Source organism: Triticum aestivum, chromosome 2A (genome assembly GCF_018294505.1).
Source record: "Triticum aestivum cultivar Chinese Spring chromosome 2A, IWGSC CS RefSeq v2.1, whole genome shotgun sequence".
In the NCBI taxonomy this organism is placed as follows: domain Eukaryota; kingdom Viridiplantae; phylum Streptophyta; class Magnoliopsida; order Poales; family Poaceae; genus Triticum; species Triticum aestivum.
In genome coordinates, this window is record NC_057797.1 from 615,241,639 (window position 1) to 615,255,859 (window position 14,221).

Below are 14,221 nucleotides of genomic sequence, written 5' to 3' on the forward strand. Positions count from 1 at the left end.
AAGTCAAATGATAACCCGACAGATGTTAAGCCAGATGATAACCTGGCAGACAGTCATAACCCGGCAGACAGTCATAACCCAGCAGACAGAGTCGTCTGGGGTTAATAAGCCGGAGACGTTAAAAAGCCCATGAAAAAAAGTCAGAATAGTTTAAGTCTTAATCCGAGTTGGACTCTACATGTAACCCGCCCAAGGTTGAAAAAAGCGTTATTAAGCGTATGCCTCGGCGCGCCTCAGCGCTCGGTGACAGCCCACCGCGTAGCCTTGTGCCTAATCGGTGCTCTAGGCCAGCCCATCGCTTAGGCGGATCCAGGCGTGCGCCTAGGTGTGATGGAGCGGAGAAAAGCGGCGAGGAGGCGGTGCAAGGCAGAGCAAGGCGGACTGGAGATGGAGCGGGAGAGGTTGCAAGCATGGACAGGAAGGAGCGAGAAGATCGCTAGAAAATGGAGAAGATTGCGGGAAGTTTGCTGGCTGAAGGAAAGGAGAGATTAGGGTAGGCTTTGCATATATATATATACACACACAAAAGGGGTGGCGGCGGCTCGATCTATTCCGTCGTTGCTTCGTCCTCCGGCTGCCAAGACGAAGAGAGTCACCTCATCCTCTCACCAGTCACCACGCAGCCATGACTTCTTCATCCCCGCCATCCCACGCAGCCATCTGAGGTCCCGCCTTCTTCCGTGCTGTAGGTGAGCTGCCAAATCGATTTTGTCAATCCCCTCTGTTCTTGTGTACAGTGTACTATGTGCCTGTGTGCTGCCTCTACCGTCCCCTGGATTGCTAGTAGTTTGCTAATTGCTGCTCTATCCTTCACATGGAATTACTTGATCTGTAGTTTCTGTATTGATATTGATTTATCTAGATTACTAATTGGGCGTAGTTTGATCCATCCCTCCAGTGGAGAATCTAGGATTGCAACTCAGGGGCTGCCACTCAGTTTTATTTCATTTTGCTAAGATCTCACAATTTAAATGTCATAGAAGCACCAGAAATTCACGTAGGAGTACCATAGTCTAGTCAAACAAATAAATGATAGTTATTTTGTTCGTTCTGCAACTGATTTGTACATACCTTGATGCTGTTATGGATGAATTTGCTCACGCATATACAAGATTTAACAAATAAGAAGTAACTAGTATTTGGGCATAAACAATATTGTGGGAGAAAGAACTTTGCTCAGGCTCGAGGTCAAAGCTGCGCCTGGCCTGGCTCAATGCCCCTGGTCTTGCCTAGTCTAACGCAGCACGCCGGCATGCCCATGCTCGTTGGCAGCCGGCTCGGCAGTGTGCAGTGCTCCCTCTGCCTGACCTGCGCCTACTGCTGTTGGCCGCCGCAATAGATGGCCTGACTACACTACACACTGAACATATGAATATTTCTGTACTGAACACTTCTAATGGAATAAGACATGACTAAAAGTAATTATAACTCCCTGATGCAGTTATTCTCGACAGCTCATACTACGAGGAGGTTAAAGAGGGCTAGTCATATCTAGCATCTGGAGAAGCAACGGAAGTATCGACTTGTCTGAAGGTAATCAGGCTAAGCACTATTGATGTTAATGACGTTCGTTCTTTGATTGTCTCAGTTAATTAAGTTATATATGTGGCATGATGCCCAGATGTGATACTGGACAGTACTAGCACTAGAGCAGAAGAAGGATCATATTCTGTTGCAAGATGCCAAAATAGGACGGTCACAGTAGCTGCTACTATTACACTAGTCTAAAAATAGGGTCATATGCGTGAGTGTGGTTGCTGTTAATCTTGAATATACAGATATGAGGTTATTTCACATCATACTTCAAATTACTATATCAGAGGGGTTGTTCAGTTGGCATAAAAAGGGAATTGCTTCTGGATCGGTATGAAGCATTGCAAGACAAAATAATTTCCGAATGCTACACATTTATTAGCTTGTAAGTTGCAATGCAAAAAATATGTTCTTTTTGGTTTCCTCCATGGTAGTTTTTGTATTATCTATTTACTTCACGGCAGAAAGTTTCTTGGAATTTGTCTATATACAGCTTCTTGCCTACTTTATATCGCTCTGCATATATTATGATATTATAATTTAATAATTTATATTGCTTCAATTCTAGGATCTGGACATACGCATACACGTACAAATAAACTTTATTGTGTTCTTGCTTTGATTATTCTCTGCATTTATGCCTACATGTGGTCTAGACTTTGGTAGATCTGGTCCATTTTTTTAGAATCAGTGATGCGAATTACTGAGCTATTACTTGTTGTGTATTTGATTATTTGTAGGATGTCCGACACAAATGCAACACCGGCATCGCAGGAAGAGAATGTCCTTAAGAGAAAGTCAGATGATGTGGGATGGGAGTATGGGAGTCTAGCTGATGCTTCCAACAAGGATAAAGTGAAGTGTATGTTCTGTAACCATGTGAGCACGGGAGGTGTTTATCGTCACAAACAGCATGTGGCTCATATTGGTAATGCTGTGGTCAAATGCAAGAAAAGCTCCCAGGAAGCTAAAGACAGGTGCAAGAAATCTCTTGAGGATGCATCTAATAAGAGGAGGGAAAAGACTGCCCGTGAGCAAGAGCTTAGACAAAGTGTGAACATTTCTCGCATTGGAGATGTAGAGGCTGCTCATATCGAAAGAGCGGAGCCACACAAGTTAGGTCCTATTGACAAGTGGGCACGGCCTATTGATCCTAAATTGACTCAAGCTGAAGCCTTGCATCAAGAGAAGATAAACAAGGAACTTTTGAAAAAGAGGACACATGAAGTGCAACAGTATGTGGCTAGATGGGTGTACAATCATGGTAATTAAATATTTATTTTTACTCACACTGCCATTTATAGTTTACTTCTTTGTAATGTTTGACCATTGGTTGCCTTCTCACTTACTAATTTTGTTTGTATTGCATTTGTAGCTATACCATTCAATGCTTGTGACAACGATGATTTCAAGTTAATGTGTGAAGCCATTGGGAGGTTTGGCCCTGGATTTGAGCCACCATCTAAACATGACCTTCGAGAGACTTTGCTAAGTGAGGAACATGCAAGAGTGAAGAGTTTGCTGCAAGAACGTGATGCTGAAAAGATGAAGAATGACTGCTCCATTATGACTGATGCTTGGTCAGATAGGAAGAGGAGAAGCATAATGAACTTTTGCACAAACAGTGCTGATGGTTCTAGTTTTATAAGGTCGAGTGAGATGTCGGCTGTATCGCACACAAGTGAAGTCATCTTCCAGTTAGTGGATGAAGCAATTGAAGAAGTAGGTCCTGAAAACGTGGTCTAAGTAGTGACTGATAATGCTTCTAATAACATGGGGGCAAAGAAGATGTTGGTGGAGAAGCGGCCGAACATGTTTTGGAGCTCTCGTGCGACGCACACCATTAACTTGATGTTGCAAGGAATTGGCGATCTTCCAAGGTTTAGTAAGGTACTTGAAAAAGCAAAAGCATTCACTATCTTTGTCTATGGTCACACACGGAGCTTGGACTGCGTGAGCCACTTCTCTTCAGGGAAAGAGATCATAAGGCCAGGGGTCACTAGGTTTGCTTCTGCTTATCTAACTTTGGAAAGCCTTCTAGACAAAAAGGATCAACTGAGGAAGATGGTGGTTGATGGTAGATGGGACAAACTACGAGAAGTTAAATCAAAAAAGGGAAAGGTAGCAACAGCTACCATGATGAGCATGGACTTTTGGAAAGATTTGAAGCTTTGCCTGAATGTCTTCGAGCCTTCGGTAAAAGTCCTTTGTTTGGTTGATGGGGATGTCAAACCATCTATGGGTTTTGTCTATGGAGAAATAGTGAAGGCAAAGAAAGAGATCAAGGAAGTCTATGGCAATGTGGAGTCACGTTACAAAGATGTGATTAATATTGTTGAGAAAAAGATGAAAGATCGACTTGACTCTCCGTTGCACTTGGTTGCATACTTACTGTATCCATATTATAGCTATGCTGATACTAATATTTTTGATGATGGGACAATAACCGAAGGGTTCATTAGCTGTGTGGAGACCTTTTATTATGGTGATGATGACAAGCAAGATCAAGCTGTCAATTTTGAATTAAAGAGGTTCCAGAATAGAGAAGGATCATTTGCAAAGAATCTTGCGAGGAGTTGTCGGAATTTTGATTATAATGCAGGTATGCAGTGTTATTTTGTAAAGTTCAATTTATTTAGTATATATTCAGAATTTATGCAATACATTGTTCACTTGATTCTCTGCTTTCATTCATAGCATCTTGGTGGAGGCTCTATGGAACTGAAGCACCAGCTCTACAAAGGATGGCTGTGAGAATCCTCTCATTGACCTCAAGTTCTTCAGTCTGTGAAAGGAATTGGAGTACCTTCGAAAATGTTAGTCTCCTACTCTCTAATCTCACATCTAGCTAGAGTAGTCCGTCACATGTCAAAACATCCCATGTTCTTAATCCTTATGTTTTTTCCCGTTGCAGATTCATACAAAGAAAAGAAATAGGCTAACTACAGAACGTCTAAACTCTCTTGTGTTCATACAATTCAACTCTAGAATGATGGCCAAGAAACAAATGATCAAGGAGAAGAAGATCATTGATGTCCTCTTGTCCGCTGAAACTACCGAAGCTCAAGGTTTTGTTTTTGAGGGCGGAGATGATTATGCAGAAGTCGTCTATAGGGATGATGATGAGGAGGAGATGGATAGTACAGGGATGCCAGGGAGTGGCATTGGAGAAGCGATGGGAGGCAATGAACTGCTTGAGCCACGTAGAAGTGTGAGACTAAGACAACTTTATGAAGAAGAAGAATTCGAGTCTGAAGAAGAGGAGTTTGATGATGATGAGGAGATGCATTCAGATGAGGAGAATGACTATTGATAATTGAGGAGGCCCAAATGCACGGGTGTCTTTTCTTAAGTACTTTTTTTATCTCATATCTTTATGTCATTGAGTCAAACTGTTTGTGTGTGCGTCCGTGTGGAATTTCCCTTTTTGATTTGTGAGAGAAGTCTTCCCAATAAGATTCTAGGAATTAAAGAACTTCATTTTTATGTGTGCACTGCTGAGCTCATAATTTAGAATGCTATGCCAATTGGGTCTTGTGTGATATTTGCCTAATATATTTGAATATTTGATATTTCTATGGGCGCATTACTTCCCATTGAATAGACTATTTAGTTCTCCATGTTGCCTGATGTACCCGCCCCTTCAACATATATAAGGAGGGGCACGACACCCCAAGAGGGAGATAGAAAATAAAGGCTAGGGCTAGACACAACTAAGAGGAGAGCCGGCTTATGCGGTGACTCCCTCGTGATGATAATGAGACCTAGCCACAAACAACATATAGGGTTATTACCGGATGATGTTTCCCGGGGCCCGGAGCTGTCTAAACCCTTGTCTTGTGTTGCGTCTCTTAATTCTTCTCAACCCCTCTCAAGCTACCACATAGATGCGTTGGCCTCATGACTAAGTCCTCACACTAGAACATCTGCCATGACAATTCCACGACAGTTGACACCCACCGTGGAGCTCATGCACGGTGGTGTTGAGTTCTTGAAGGGATCTCATCTAGGGTTCGAGGAGTTCGATGTTGGCGTTCTGAGAACGGGGTCCCCAGACTTGCCTGCCTGCGGCCCATGGTGTGGCTCTGTAAACGGTCCCGTACGTCCCATCTTCACCAACAAGCATTCAAGACCCTCGCGAGGGGCCAAGGCTCATGACGCGGACGACACAAGACCTCCTCGGGAGCGGCTCACCAGGCTGGCTCGCGAGGGGCGGAGAAATCGAGGCCGGGCAAACCTCGCGAGGTTCCAATGACGTGAGCCATGACGATCGAGACCAGGCGGGTGCCAGCGCGCACAGTGTCCTTGTTTCCTCTTTGGTGTTAAGGAGGCAAGCGCAGATGAAGAGTACCGAGGCGTCAAGCAAAGGTTTCCATATCGGTGCAACGAGACCAAGACCAGTAGGACGGCAGGACGGAGGTCACCATGGAGCCCAAGGCGACATCATCACCAGAGCCTTTGGCAGGCGAAGACTGCTTTTGTCAGGATAACTTGTACTAGTTGTCCCCTTTCAAATTGGCCGTTGTTGGCTCCCTTCCCGCTCAATATTTTGGGAGAGGCCCAGGGCCTCTATAAATAGGGCTAGTCACCACCATAGCTAGGGGATCGACCTTATCTTGGATCGGAGCCATTCCATCCTTAGCCTCACACCCACCAAGCACAAGAACACCTCACCTCAGGAGGCTGTTCTCCCCCTTCTACTATTCATCATCAGCCCGAGAGGTAATCCACCACACAACACCGGAGTAGGGTATTATACCACAATGGTGACCCGAACCAGTATAAATCTTGTGTCTCTTGTGTTGCGAGTTCGTCGAGCTAGCCTTTGAGATCGTGGCAAGGTTGAGGGCGTGAGTAGGTAGGGGGAGATCTTCACGCGCACCCTAGTGTTCAAACCTTGAGGGTTTTGCCGGAACCCGAGATCCGACATTTGGCGCGCCAGGTAGGGGTGCACCGGAGTTTTCCTTCCGTCGATTCACGCTCCACCATCTTCACGCCCATTCTCCATGGCTGGTGCCGCCCTTCCGGTTGGATCTATGGGTACCCATAGTGACGCTCGGGGGCTCCGAGCCCTTGCTGCCGCCCTGTGGCAGGTGCAGTGGCCACCCAAGTTCAAGCCGGAGCTGCCGCCGTGCAACGACGGCGTGGTGGACCCGTCGGCTTTCCTACTGGAGTATGAGGAGGCCGTCCTTAAGGCCGGGGGTGATATCAAGGTTATGGCCAACTGGCTTCCCATGGCCCTCCCTGGCGCACCGTATGCCTGGCTGCTCAATCTCCCCGGATCCACGGTGGCGTCCTGGGAGGAGTTGCGCAGCCTCTTCGCTGCGTGCTACATGGCGTCAGTGCACCACACGGTTGCAGCCCTCCTCGGCGGCTCGCAAGCACCACCCTCGGATCATCACGTCAAGCCGTTCTTTCGCCAGATCGGCGCCACTTCCGAGCGCCCGGGGGCTCCGCCAGGCTGGGCCGCGCCCGAGGCCGACCTCACCTTCGACTCAGGGGATCATCCCGTCTCCACCACTGGCTCGGGTGCGCTCCCAATGCTTTGCACGCCCACCATCTGCCACGTGTCCATCACCAAGATGCTCATCGACGGCGGCGTCGGCCTCAATGTGCTCTCCGTCGAGGCCTTCAGCCTTCTTCACGTACCGCTCGAGCGGCTCCACCCTAGCAAGCCTTTCTTAGGGGTTGGTGGAGGCTTCGCCCGCTCCTTGGGGAAGATCCACCTCCCCGTGACCTTCGGCACGCGCGGCAACTACCGCACCGAGCTGGTCGACTTCGACATCGCCCACATCGGCCTCCCGTACAACGCCATCCTCGGGTACCTAGCCCTGGCTCAGTTCATGGTGGCGACCCATCCGGCCTACAACCTCATGAAGTTGCCCGGGAGCAAGAGTGTCCTCACGGTAGTTGGGGACACCAAGGAAGCCTTGATGATGCTCAAGCTCGCCCTCAAGACCGCCGCGACAGCACAACCCGCCAACGCGGATACCTCCAAGGCCAAGGGAGCCACACCAACCAAGAAGAAGCAGTTTTTCACTCAAGACAAGGCAAAAACCAAGCAAGTGCCAGTCGAGGAGGACGGGTCCTCGGGGGAAACCTTTACCATAGGCGCCAACCTTGAGCCTGATCAGGAGGAGGCGCTGGTAAAGTTCTTGCACACAAACAAGAAAGTGTTCGCTTGGGAGCCCGATCAGCTGGTAGGGGTCCCAAGAGGGGTGATAGAGCACCACCTGAAGGTGTGCCCCAACGTACGCCCCGTAAAGAAGAAGGCGAGGCAGCAGTCAATGAAGAAGCAAGCTTTCATCGTCCAAGAGACCCGCAAGTTGGAGGCTGCGGATGACATTCGTGAGGTTCGATACCCCGAGTGGCTAGCAAACCCCGTCATCGTGCCCAAGAAAGGCGGGAAGGAGTGATACGTCTCCAATGTATCTATAATTTTTTATTGTTTCATGCTATTACATTATCTGTTTTGGATGTTAATGGGCTTTATTTTACACTTTTATATTATTTCTAGGACTAACCTATTAACCCAAGGCCGAGTGCAAATTGTTGTCTTTTTCCTACTTCAGTGTTACGCAGAAAAGGAATATCAAACGGAGTCCAAACGGAATGAAACCTTCGGGAGCGTGATTTTTGGAACAAACGTGATCCAGAGGACTTGGAGTGGACGTCATGAAACGGACAAGGTGTCCACGAGGCAGGGGGCGCGCCCTCCCCCCTCGTGGCTCAACCGACCTACTTCTTCCTCCTATATATGTTCACATACCCCGAAAATATCCAGGAGCACCACGAAACCCTATTTCCACCGTCGCAACCTTCTGTACCCAAGAGATCCCATCTTTGGGCCTTTCCTGAGCTCCGCCGGAGGGGGCATTGATCACGGAGGGCCTCTACATCAACTCCATGGCCCCTCTGATGATGTGTGAGTAGTTTACTTCAGACCTTCGGGTCCATAGTTATTAGCTAGATGGCTTCTTCTCTCTCTTTGAATCTCAATACAAAGTTCTCCTCGATCTTCTTGGAGATCTATTCGATGTAACTCTTTTTGCGGTGTGTTTGTCGAGATCCGATGAATTGTGGGTTTATGATCAAGTCTATCTATGAACAATATTTGATTCTTCTCTGAAATCTTTTATGCATGATTGGTTATCTTTTCAAGTATCTTCGAATTATCAGTTTGGTTTGGCCTACTAGATTGATCTTTCTTGCAATGGGAGAAGTGCTTAGCTTTGGGTTCAATCTTGCGGTGCTTGATCCCAGTGACAAAAGGGAAACACCACATATTGTATTGTTGCCATCGAGGATAAAAAGATGGGGTTTATACCATATTGCTTGAGTTTATCCCTCTACATCATGTCATCTTACCTAAGGCGCTACTCTGTTCTTATGAACTTAATACTCTATATACATGCTGGATAGCGGTCGATGTGTGGAGTAATAGTAGTAGATGCAGGCAGGAGTCGGCCTACTTGTCACGGACATGATGCCTATATACATGATCATGCCTAGATATTCTCATAATTATTCACTTTTCTATCAATTGCTCGATAGTAGTTTGTTCACCCACCATAATACTTATGCTATCTTGAGAGAAGCCACTAGTGAAACCTATGGCCCCGGGTCTATTTTCCATCATATAAGTTTCCAATCTATTTTTGCTTTGCAATCTTTACTTTCAATCTATATCATAAAAATACCAAAAATATTTATCTTATCATTATTATCTCTATCAGATCTCACTCTCGTAAGTGACCGTGAAGGGATTGACAACCCCTTTATCGCGTTGGTTGCGAGGTTCTTATTTGTTTGTGTAGGTGTGAGGGACTTGCGTGTGGCCTCCTACTGGATTGATACCTTGGTTCTCAAGAACTGAGGGAAATACTTACGCTACTTTGCTGCATCACCCTTTCCTCTTCAAGGGAAAACCAACGTAGTGCTCAAGATGTAGCAAGAAGGATTTCTGGCGCCGTTGTCGGGGAGTCTACACACAAGTCAAGACATACTAAGTACCCATCACAAACTCTTATCCCTCACATTACATTATTTGCCATTTGCCTCTCGTTTTCCTCTCCCCCACTCTCGTGGGTTTGTCACGGCAGATGTCCTTGTGAAAGGACTTAGTCATGGAGCCATCGCTACGGGTTAGCTTAAAGGGGGTAAAACCGGACAAGGGGACACAGGGAGTTTTATACTAGTTCGGCCCCTTCAAGGAAGGTAAAAGCCTACGTCCAGTTATGATTGGTATTGCTAGGGTTTCGAAGGCCAGGGAGTGAATCCGCTTTGTCTGGCTCTCGAGTTGTTGTTCATCCCTAAACCGCTGCCGGGTCATCCCTTTATATACATAGGTCGATGCCCGCCAGGTTACAGAGTCCCGAAACCGGATCACAAATGTGTCCGGTTCGGTCTCTATCCTTCCTATCTTACAACACAAGTTACATGACCGTGTCGGTTTATAACTACAGGCTTTAACTCGCCTTTGGGCCTTGGGCCTTCATAAAGCACCATCATTCTTGCATCTTCGTGGGCTTCTAATCTTCAAGGAGTTAACCCGGCTACTCCTGGCCGGTTTACATCCAGTAGTAATATCCCCAACATTAGGCCCCAGATTGGTTTGAACTTGTTCATGTCAATCTTCAACATTTAGAAAAATTCCTCCCACATAGCTTCACCTTGATCTTGTAAACTGCCATGACGTCATACTTCATGATTATGATAAACCGCCCTGACGTCATCTATCCGTTGAAGTTGAGGACTACCTTCATTAATGTGTATTCAGTCACCGAGGCGACACCTTTATTAATTTATCCATTTTTGAGCTCCTTGATTCCCGCACTTGTCGTTTTATCGCTTCGCCTTATAAATAGGGGTAGAGAACCCCTTTCTTTTCTTTCCGCTACCCCTTCATCCCTTCTTCTTCCTCGCCACGCCTCCGCACCTGAGCGCCGCCATCATCGTCGAACCTCGCCTCTGCTTCACCGCCGGCCGCTGCATCGACCTGCTCGTACCAGAGTTCCGCAGCACACCTCTGCTGCTTCCGCGGCCGCAGTAAGTCCTTTCCCCTTTCCTTTCTAGATCCGTTAGGGTTTCCTTGCTCTTCGCGATTCTTGAAGTTCATCGGAGCTTTCGGTGCTGTTCTTCCTTGGCCTGTAGATGAACACTTCGCACTTGACGTATCCCTTGCCGTAGTTAATCTTCTGTTACCACCACAAACCCTTATGCGCAAAAAACTGATCTAGTCCTTCATAAGTTGTTTCGGGTCTCACCTTTTTAGGTCAAATTATTTTTGCTTTTTTGTCTTACCTTATATCCGAAATTTTCATATACCTCTGTGAAATCTGTTTCTCCTCACACCAACATAGGTGATTTAACTTTGTATACGCAATCTATACCATTAGCCCTCTGATAAACCGGAGGAACCTTTTACCTCCATAATTACACTCCGGTTTAACAGTGTCTGAGCACCCCTGTCCTGGTATTACCTTTTATCCATTATTGCATTGGTCTCCGGTTTATACCATTTCACATATCAGTATATCTTTTACTCTATTGCATCTTGTATATCATCATGAGTGATTTATAAACCGGCCTTTTGTTTTCAGCTTGTTTGTTTCGCAATGGCCAAACAATTCATCGCTTGCAACTGGGCTCGTTCCCGGGTCACCGAGGATCAGTTGAATGATATGGTCAGCATCGGCTCCTTGCCTAAGAAAACTGAAATTAAATGGCGAGTCCCAGGAACAGAAAATCCTTCGACCCCAAGGCAGGGCGAGGTGGTGGTCTTTGTTGACCACATAAGTCGTGGCTTCAAACCGTCAGGGTCAAAGTTTTACAGGGATGTGCTTGCCAATTTCCAACTCCATCCTCAAGACATTGGGCCCAACTCAGTATCCAATCTATGTAACTTCCAGGTCTTCTGTGAAGTGTACTTACAGGAAGAACCAACTGCCGAGCTATTCCGGGACTTCTTTCACTTAAACCGGCGCATAGAATTTGTAAATGGCCCCAACACTGAACTTGGTGGTGTCTCAATTCAAAAGCGGAAAGAAGTTGAATTTCCTCATGCCAAACTGCACAGCCACCCAAAGGAATGGAACCAGACTTGGTTTTATTGCAGAGACACTTCACCTAAGGATGAAAATCCCCTCCTCGGTTTTCATGATCACCGGCTTTCCAACACCCATCCAATGCCGCAACGCTTAAGCTCCACAGAAAGGGCTAAATATGCTCCTCAACTTGCCAAACTCCGGGCCTTTATGGCCAACGGTTTAACAAGTGTGGATTTCATGCGCTGTTGGATATCTTGGAGCATCTTGCCGCTAAGCCGGCGTCCTGGTTTAATGTGTGAGTACACCGATGAGGTTGAAGACCCTCAACGCCATTGCAACATTCAAATATCTGATGAAGAAGCCACTGAAGGTGTAAAGAAGATTTTGAATGAATCGGAACTGGTCTGTAGTCAAACCGGTTTGAAGCCCTTCTATACCAAGAACAAACCGCCTACTGTAAGCATTATACTTCCTTTTCATCTTTAATATTTTTACCTTGTGCAACCTGTAATCCTTCTTCTGTGTATGTATGTATAGGGTGATGACCCCTTCTGGAAACGGAAAACCATAGAAAAATCGGTAAAGCCAACTGGGGATAAAGCGGTCAAACCATCTCGCCCCAAAACCAAAGCCGTCAAACGGACGTCAAAACGGAAAACGGCTGACCGGATCAACATGGAGCTTGATGATGACACTGATGATCCGGAAGTTGAGGTAGAACTTGACTCACTTGGCTCTCTTTTCATGCATCTCATTAACAATGATCTTCCTCAGGAGGACGCAGAAGGCAGTCAAGCTGATGATGTAGAGGTAATTACCCTTTCCTCCGGTTCAGACTCTATGCCAACACAAAAAACCCGCCAAGCAGTCTGGAAAGTAAGCTTTTCTCATCCTCTTTCTCACTTGGATCCAACATTTATTTTGAAGACTCAGCAGCATGAAGCTCGCCGGACAACCCGGCACAGTGGCCAACAGGTCACTTCAGCCGGTTTACCTGACACCCCGGTTCGGAAGCGCCGGTCTAAGGTCTCTCCTACTACTGACCATTCTTACCCCAAGGCAGGTTATTTCAGACAACCTCTTAATCCGTCCGTTTCAAATTATCAGGTGACACCTCCCTCATCATCTGGCGAGTCGACAGCAACTCAGCTCCCTCCTATGAAAATTGTAGTCGGGTAAGCTGTAAAACCTTTTCCTTCAATGTGTCACAGAACTTGAATAAGATGTTAATCCTTTTATATTTTGTTTGCAGGGCCAAAACCAGACCCAGCAAGAAAGCTCGGGTCGCCAATCCGCCCGAAGACCCGGCCACCTTTGAAGAACCCAGAGGTGACCCGGAACAAACTTATGAACCGGAGGCCCCTCATCCTAAAGCCGCCTCTGATGAACCGCCCCTTCAAGGCCAAAACACCAATGAACCAGCAGACGTTGAACCTGCCGTGCCTGATACTGAACCGGCAGAGCCAAATCGGGCTAGTCCAGTGAGAAATGCTGAGACTCCATTGTCACCAGTCAAACACACTGAAGGCCAAGGAGACGATGTCATCATTGCTGGCATGGGCCACAGCTCTCCTGGCCATCCCATCATCTTGGCTCAACATAGTGCTAAAGAAGAGCAAGCTGCTAGGGAAAAAGGCAAATGGAGCAGTGATTTATCAAACTATGCTCATCTCAACGCTGAAGAGCTTCACTCTGGCTTCTTGAACCGTCTGGACTCAAACCGGGATTATGAAGCCGGTTTGGTGAACTTGATGAAAGAGCGATATGAAGTAAGTTCATCTCCCTTTGTTTATTGATTCATAGCTGAGACACTAGCCCAAGTAGCCCCCAAGGGTCGTTTTATGATGTTTAATCATAAACTGGGTCTTTGTAACACCTGAAGTTTCTCATCACTGATCCTCAAAATGTAAGGTCTCTAATAAGAATCAAGACTCATCTTTTAACAATTAGATAACTTTCTGCAGCATAGCCCCCAAAGGCCGGTTTAACCTGGCAAGTTAATCCGGGTTTTAATCCATGCATCCGTTTTAGAACAGACACACATTAGCCCCCAAGTGTCAAGGATAATGCTTGCATTGTTCTGGAGACTTGTATAAAATGTAGTATTTTAGAGCAAATAGGCATTCGCCCCCAAGTATGAAGTGCATAACTTGTTATATGCTTTGTACTTAGAACGTATATATCCTGTTGTTTAATATACCTTCAATGTTGCAGGCTGAACTGAGAAGCAAAGATGCCTAAAATTCTGACTTGCAAGAAAATGTGAAGTCACAACAAGCAGAAGCTGCAAAGGCCAAAGAGGAGCTGACCCAAGCCCTGGTCGTAATGGAAAAGCTGAAGGAATCTTTCAACAAAGATCGTGCTAACTGGGAAACCGAAAAATCCGGTTTAACCAAGAGAGCTGAAGACGCCGAGGCAGCCCTGAAACCAATTGTAGATGAACTAGCTGGCTTGAAACGGCAAATCGACGCTTTGACTTCTGCTATCTTTGATAACTATCCACTTATGTATTTTGCGTAAGTCAATTAACCTTATCACTGACCAGAATGTTGATATAAATCTTTGGCAGGTACTCGGATTGCTCATCTTGGTACAGACATGCAGATGAAGCTCAAAGCGGCATAAACTTTGGTTGAACA

General features: G+C 46.3%; 1 protein-coding gene across 1 annotated transcript; it reads left to right on the forward strand.

Moving 5' to 3' along the window:
* Positions 1–296: 296 nt before the first annotated feature.
* On the forward strand, positions 297–5,052 carry LOC123185707 (uncharacterized). The gene is made up of 6 exons (XM_044597540.1): positions 297–689; positions 1,442–1,533; positions 2,274–2,797; positions 2,909–4,135; positions 4,231–4,349; positions 4,448–5,052. The coding sequence occupies exons 4-6, from the start codon at positions 3,307–3,309 to the stop codon at positions 4,844–4,846; spliced, it is 1,347 nt and encodes a 448-aa protein (XP_044453475.1). The 5' UTR covers positions 297–689; positions 1,442–1,533; positions 2,274–2,797; positions 2,909–3,306; the 3' UTR covers positions 4,847–5,052.
* Positions 5,053–14,221: the final 9,169 nt, after the last annotated feature.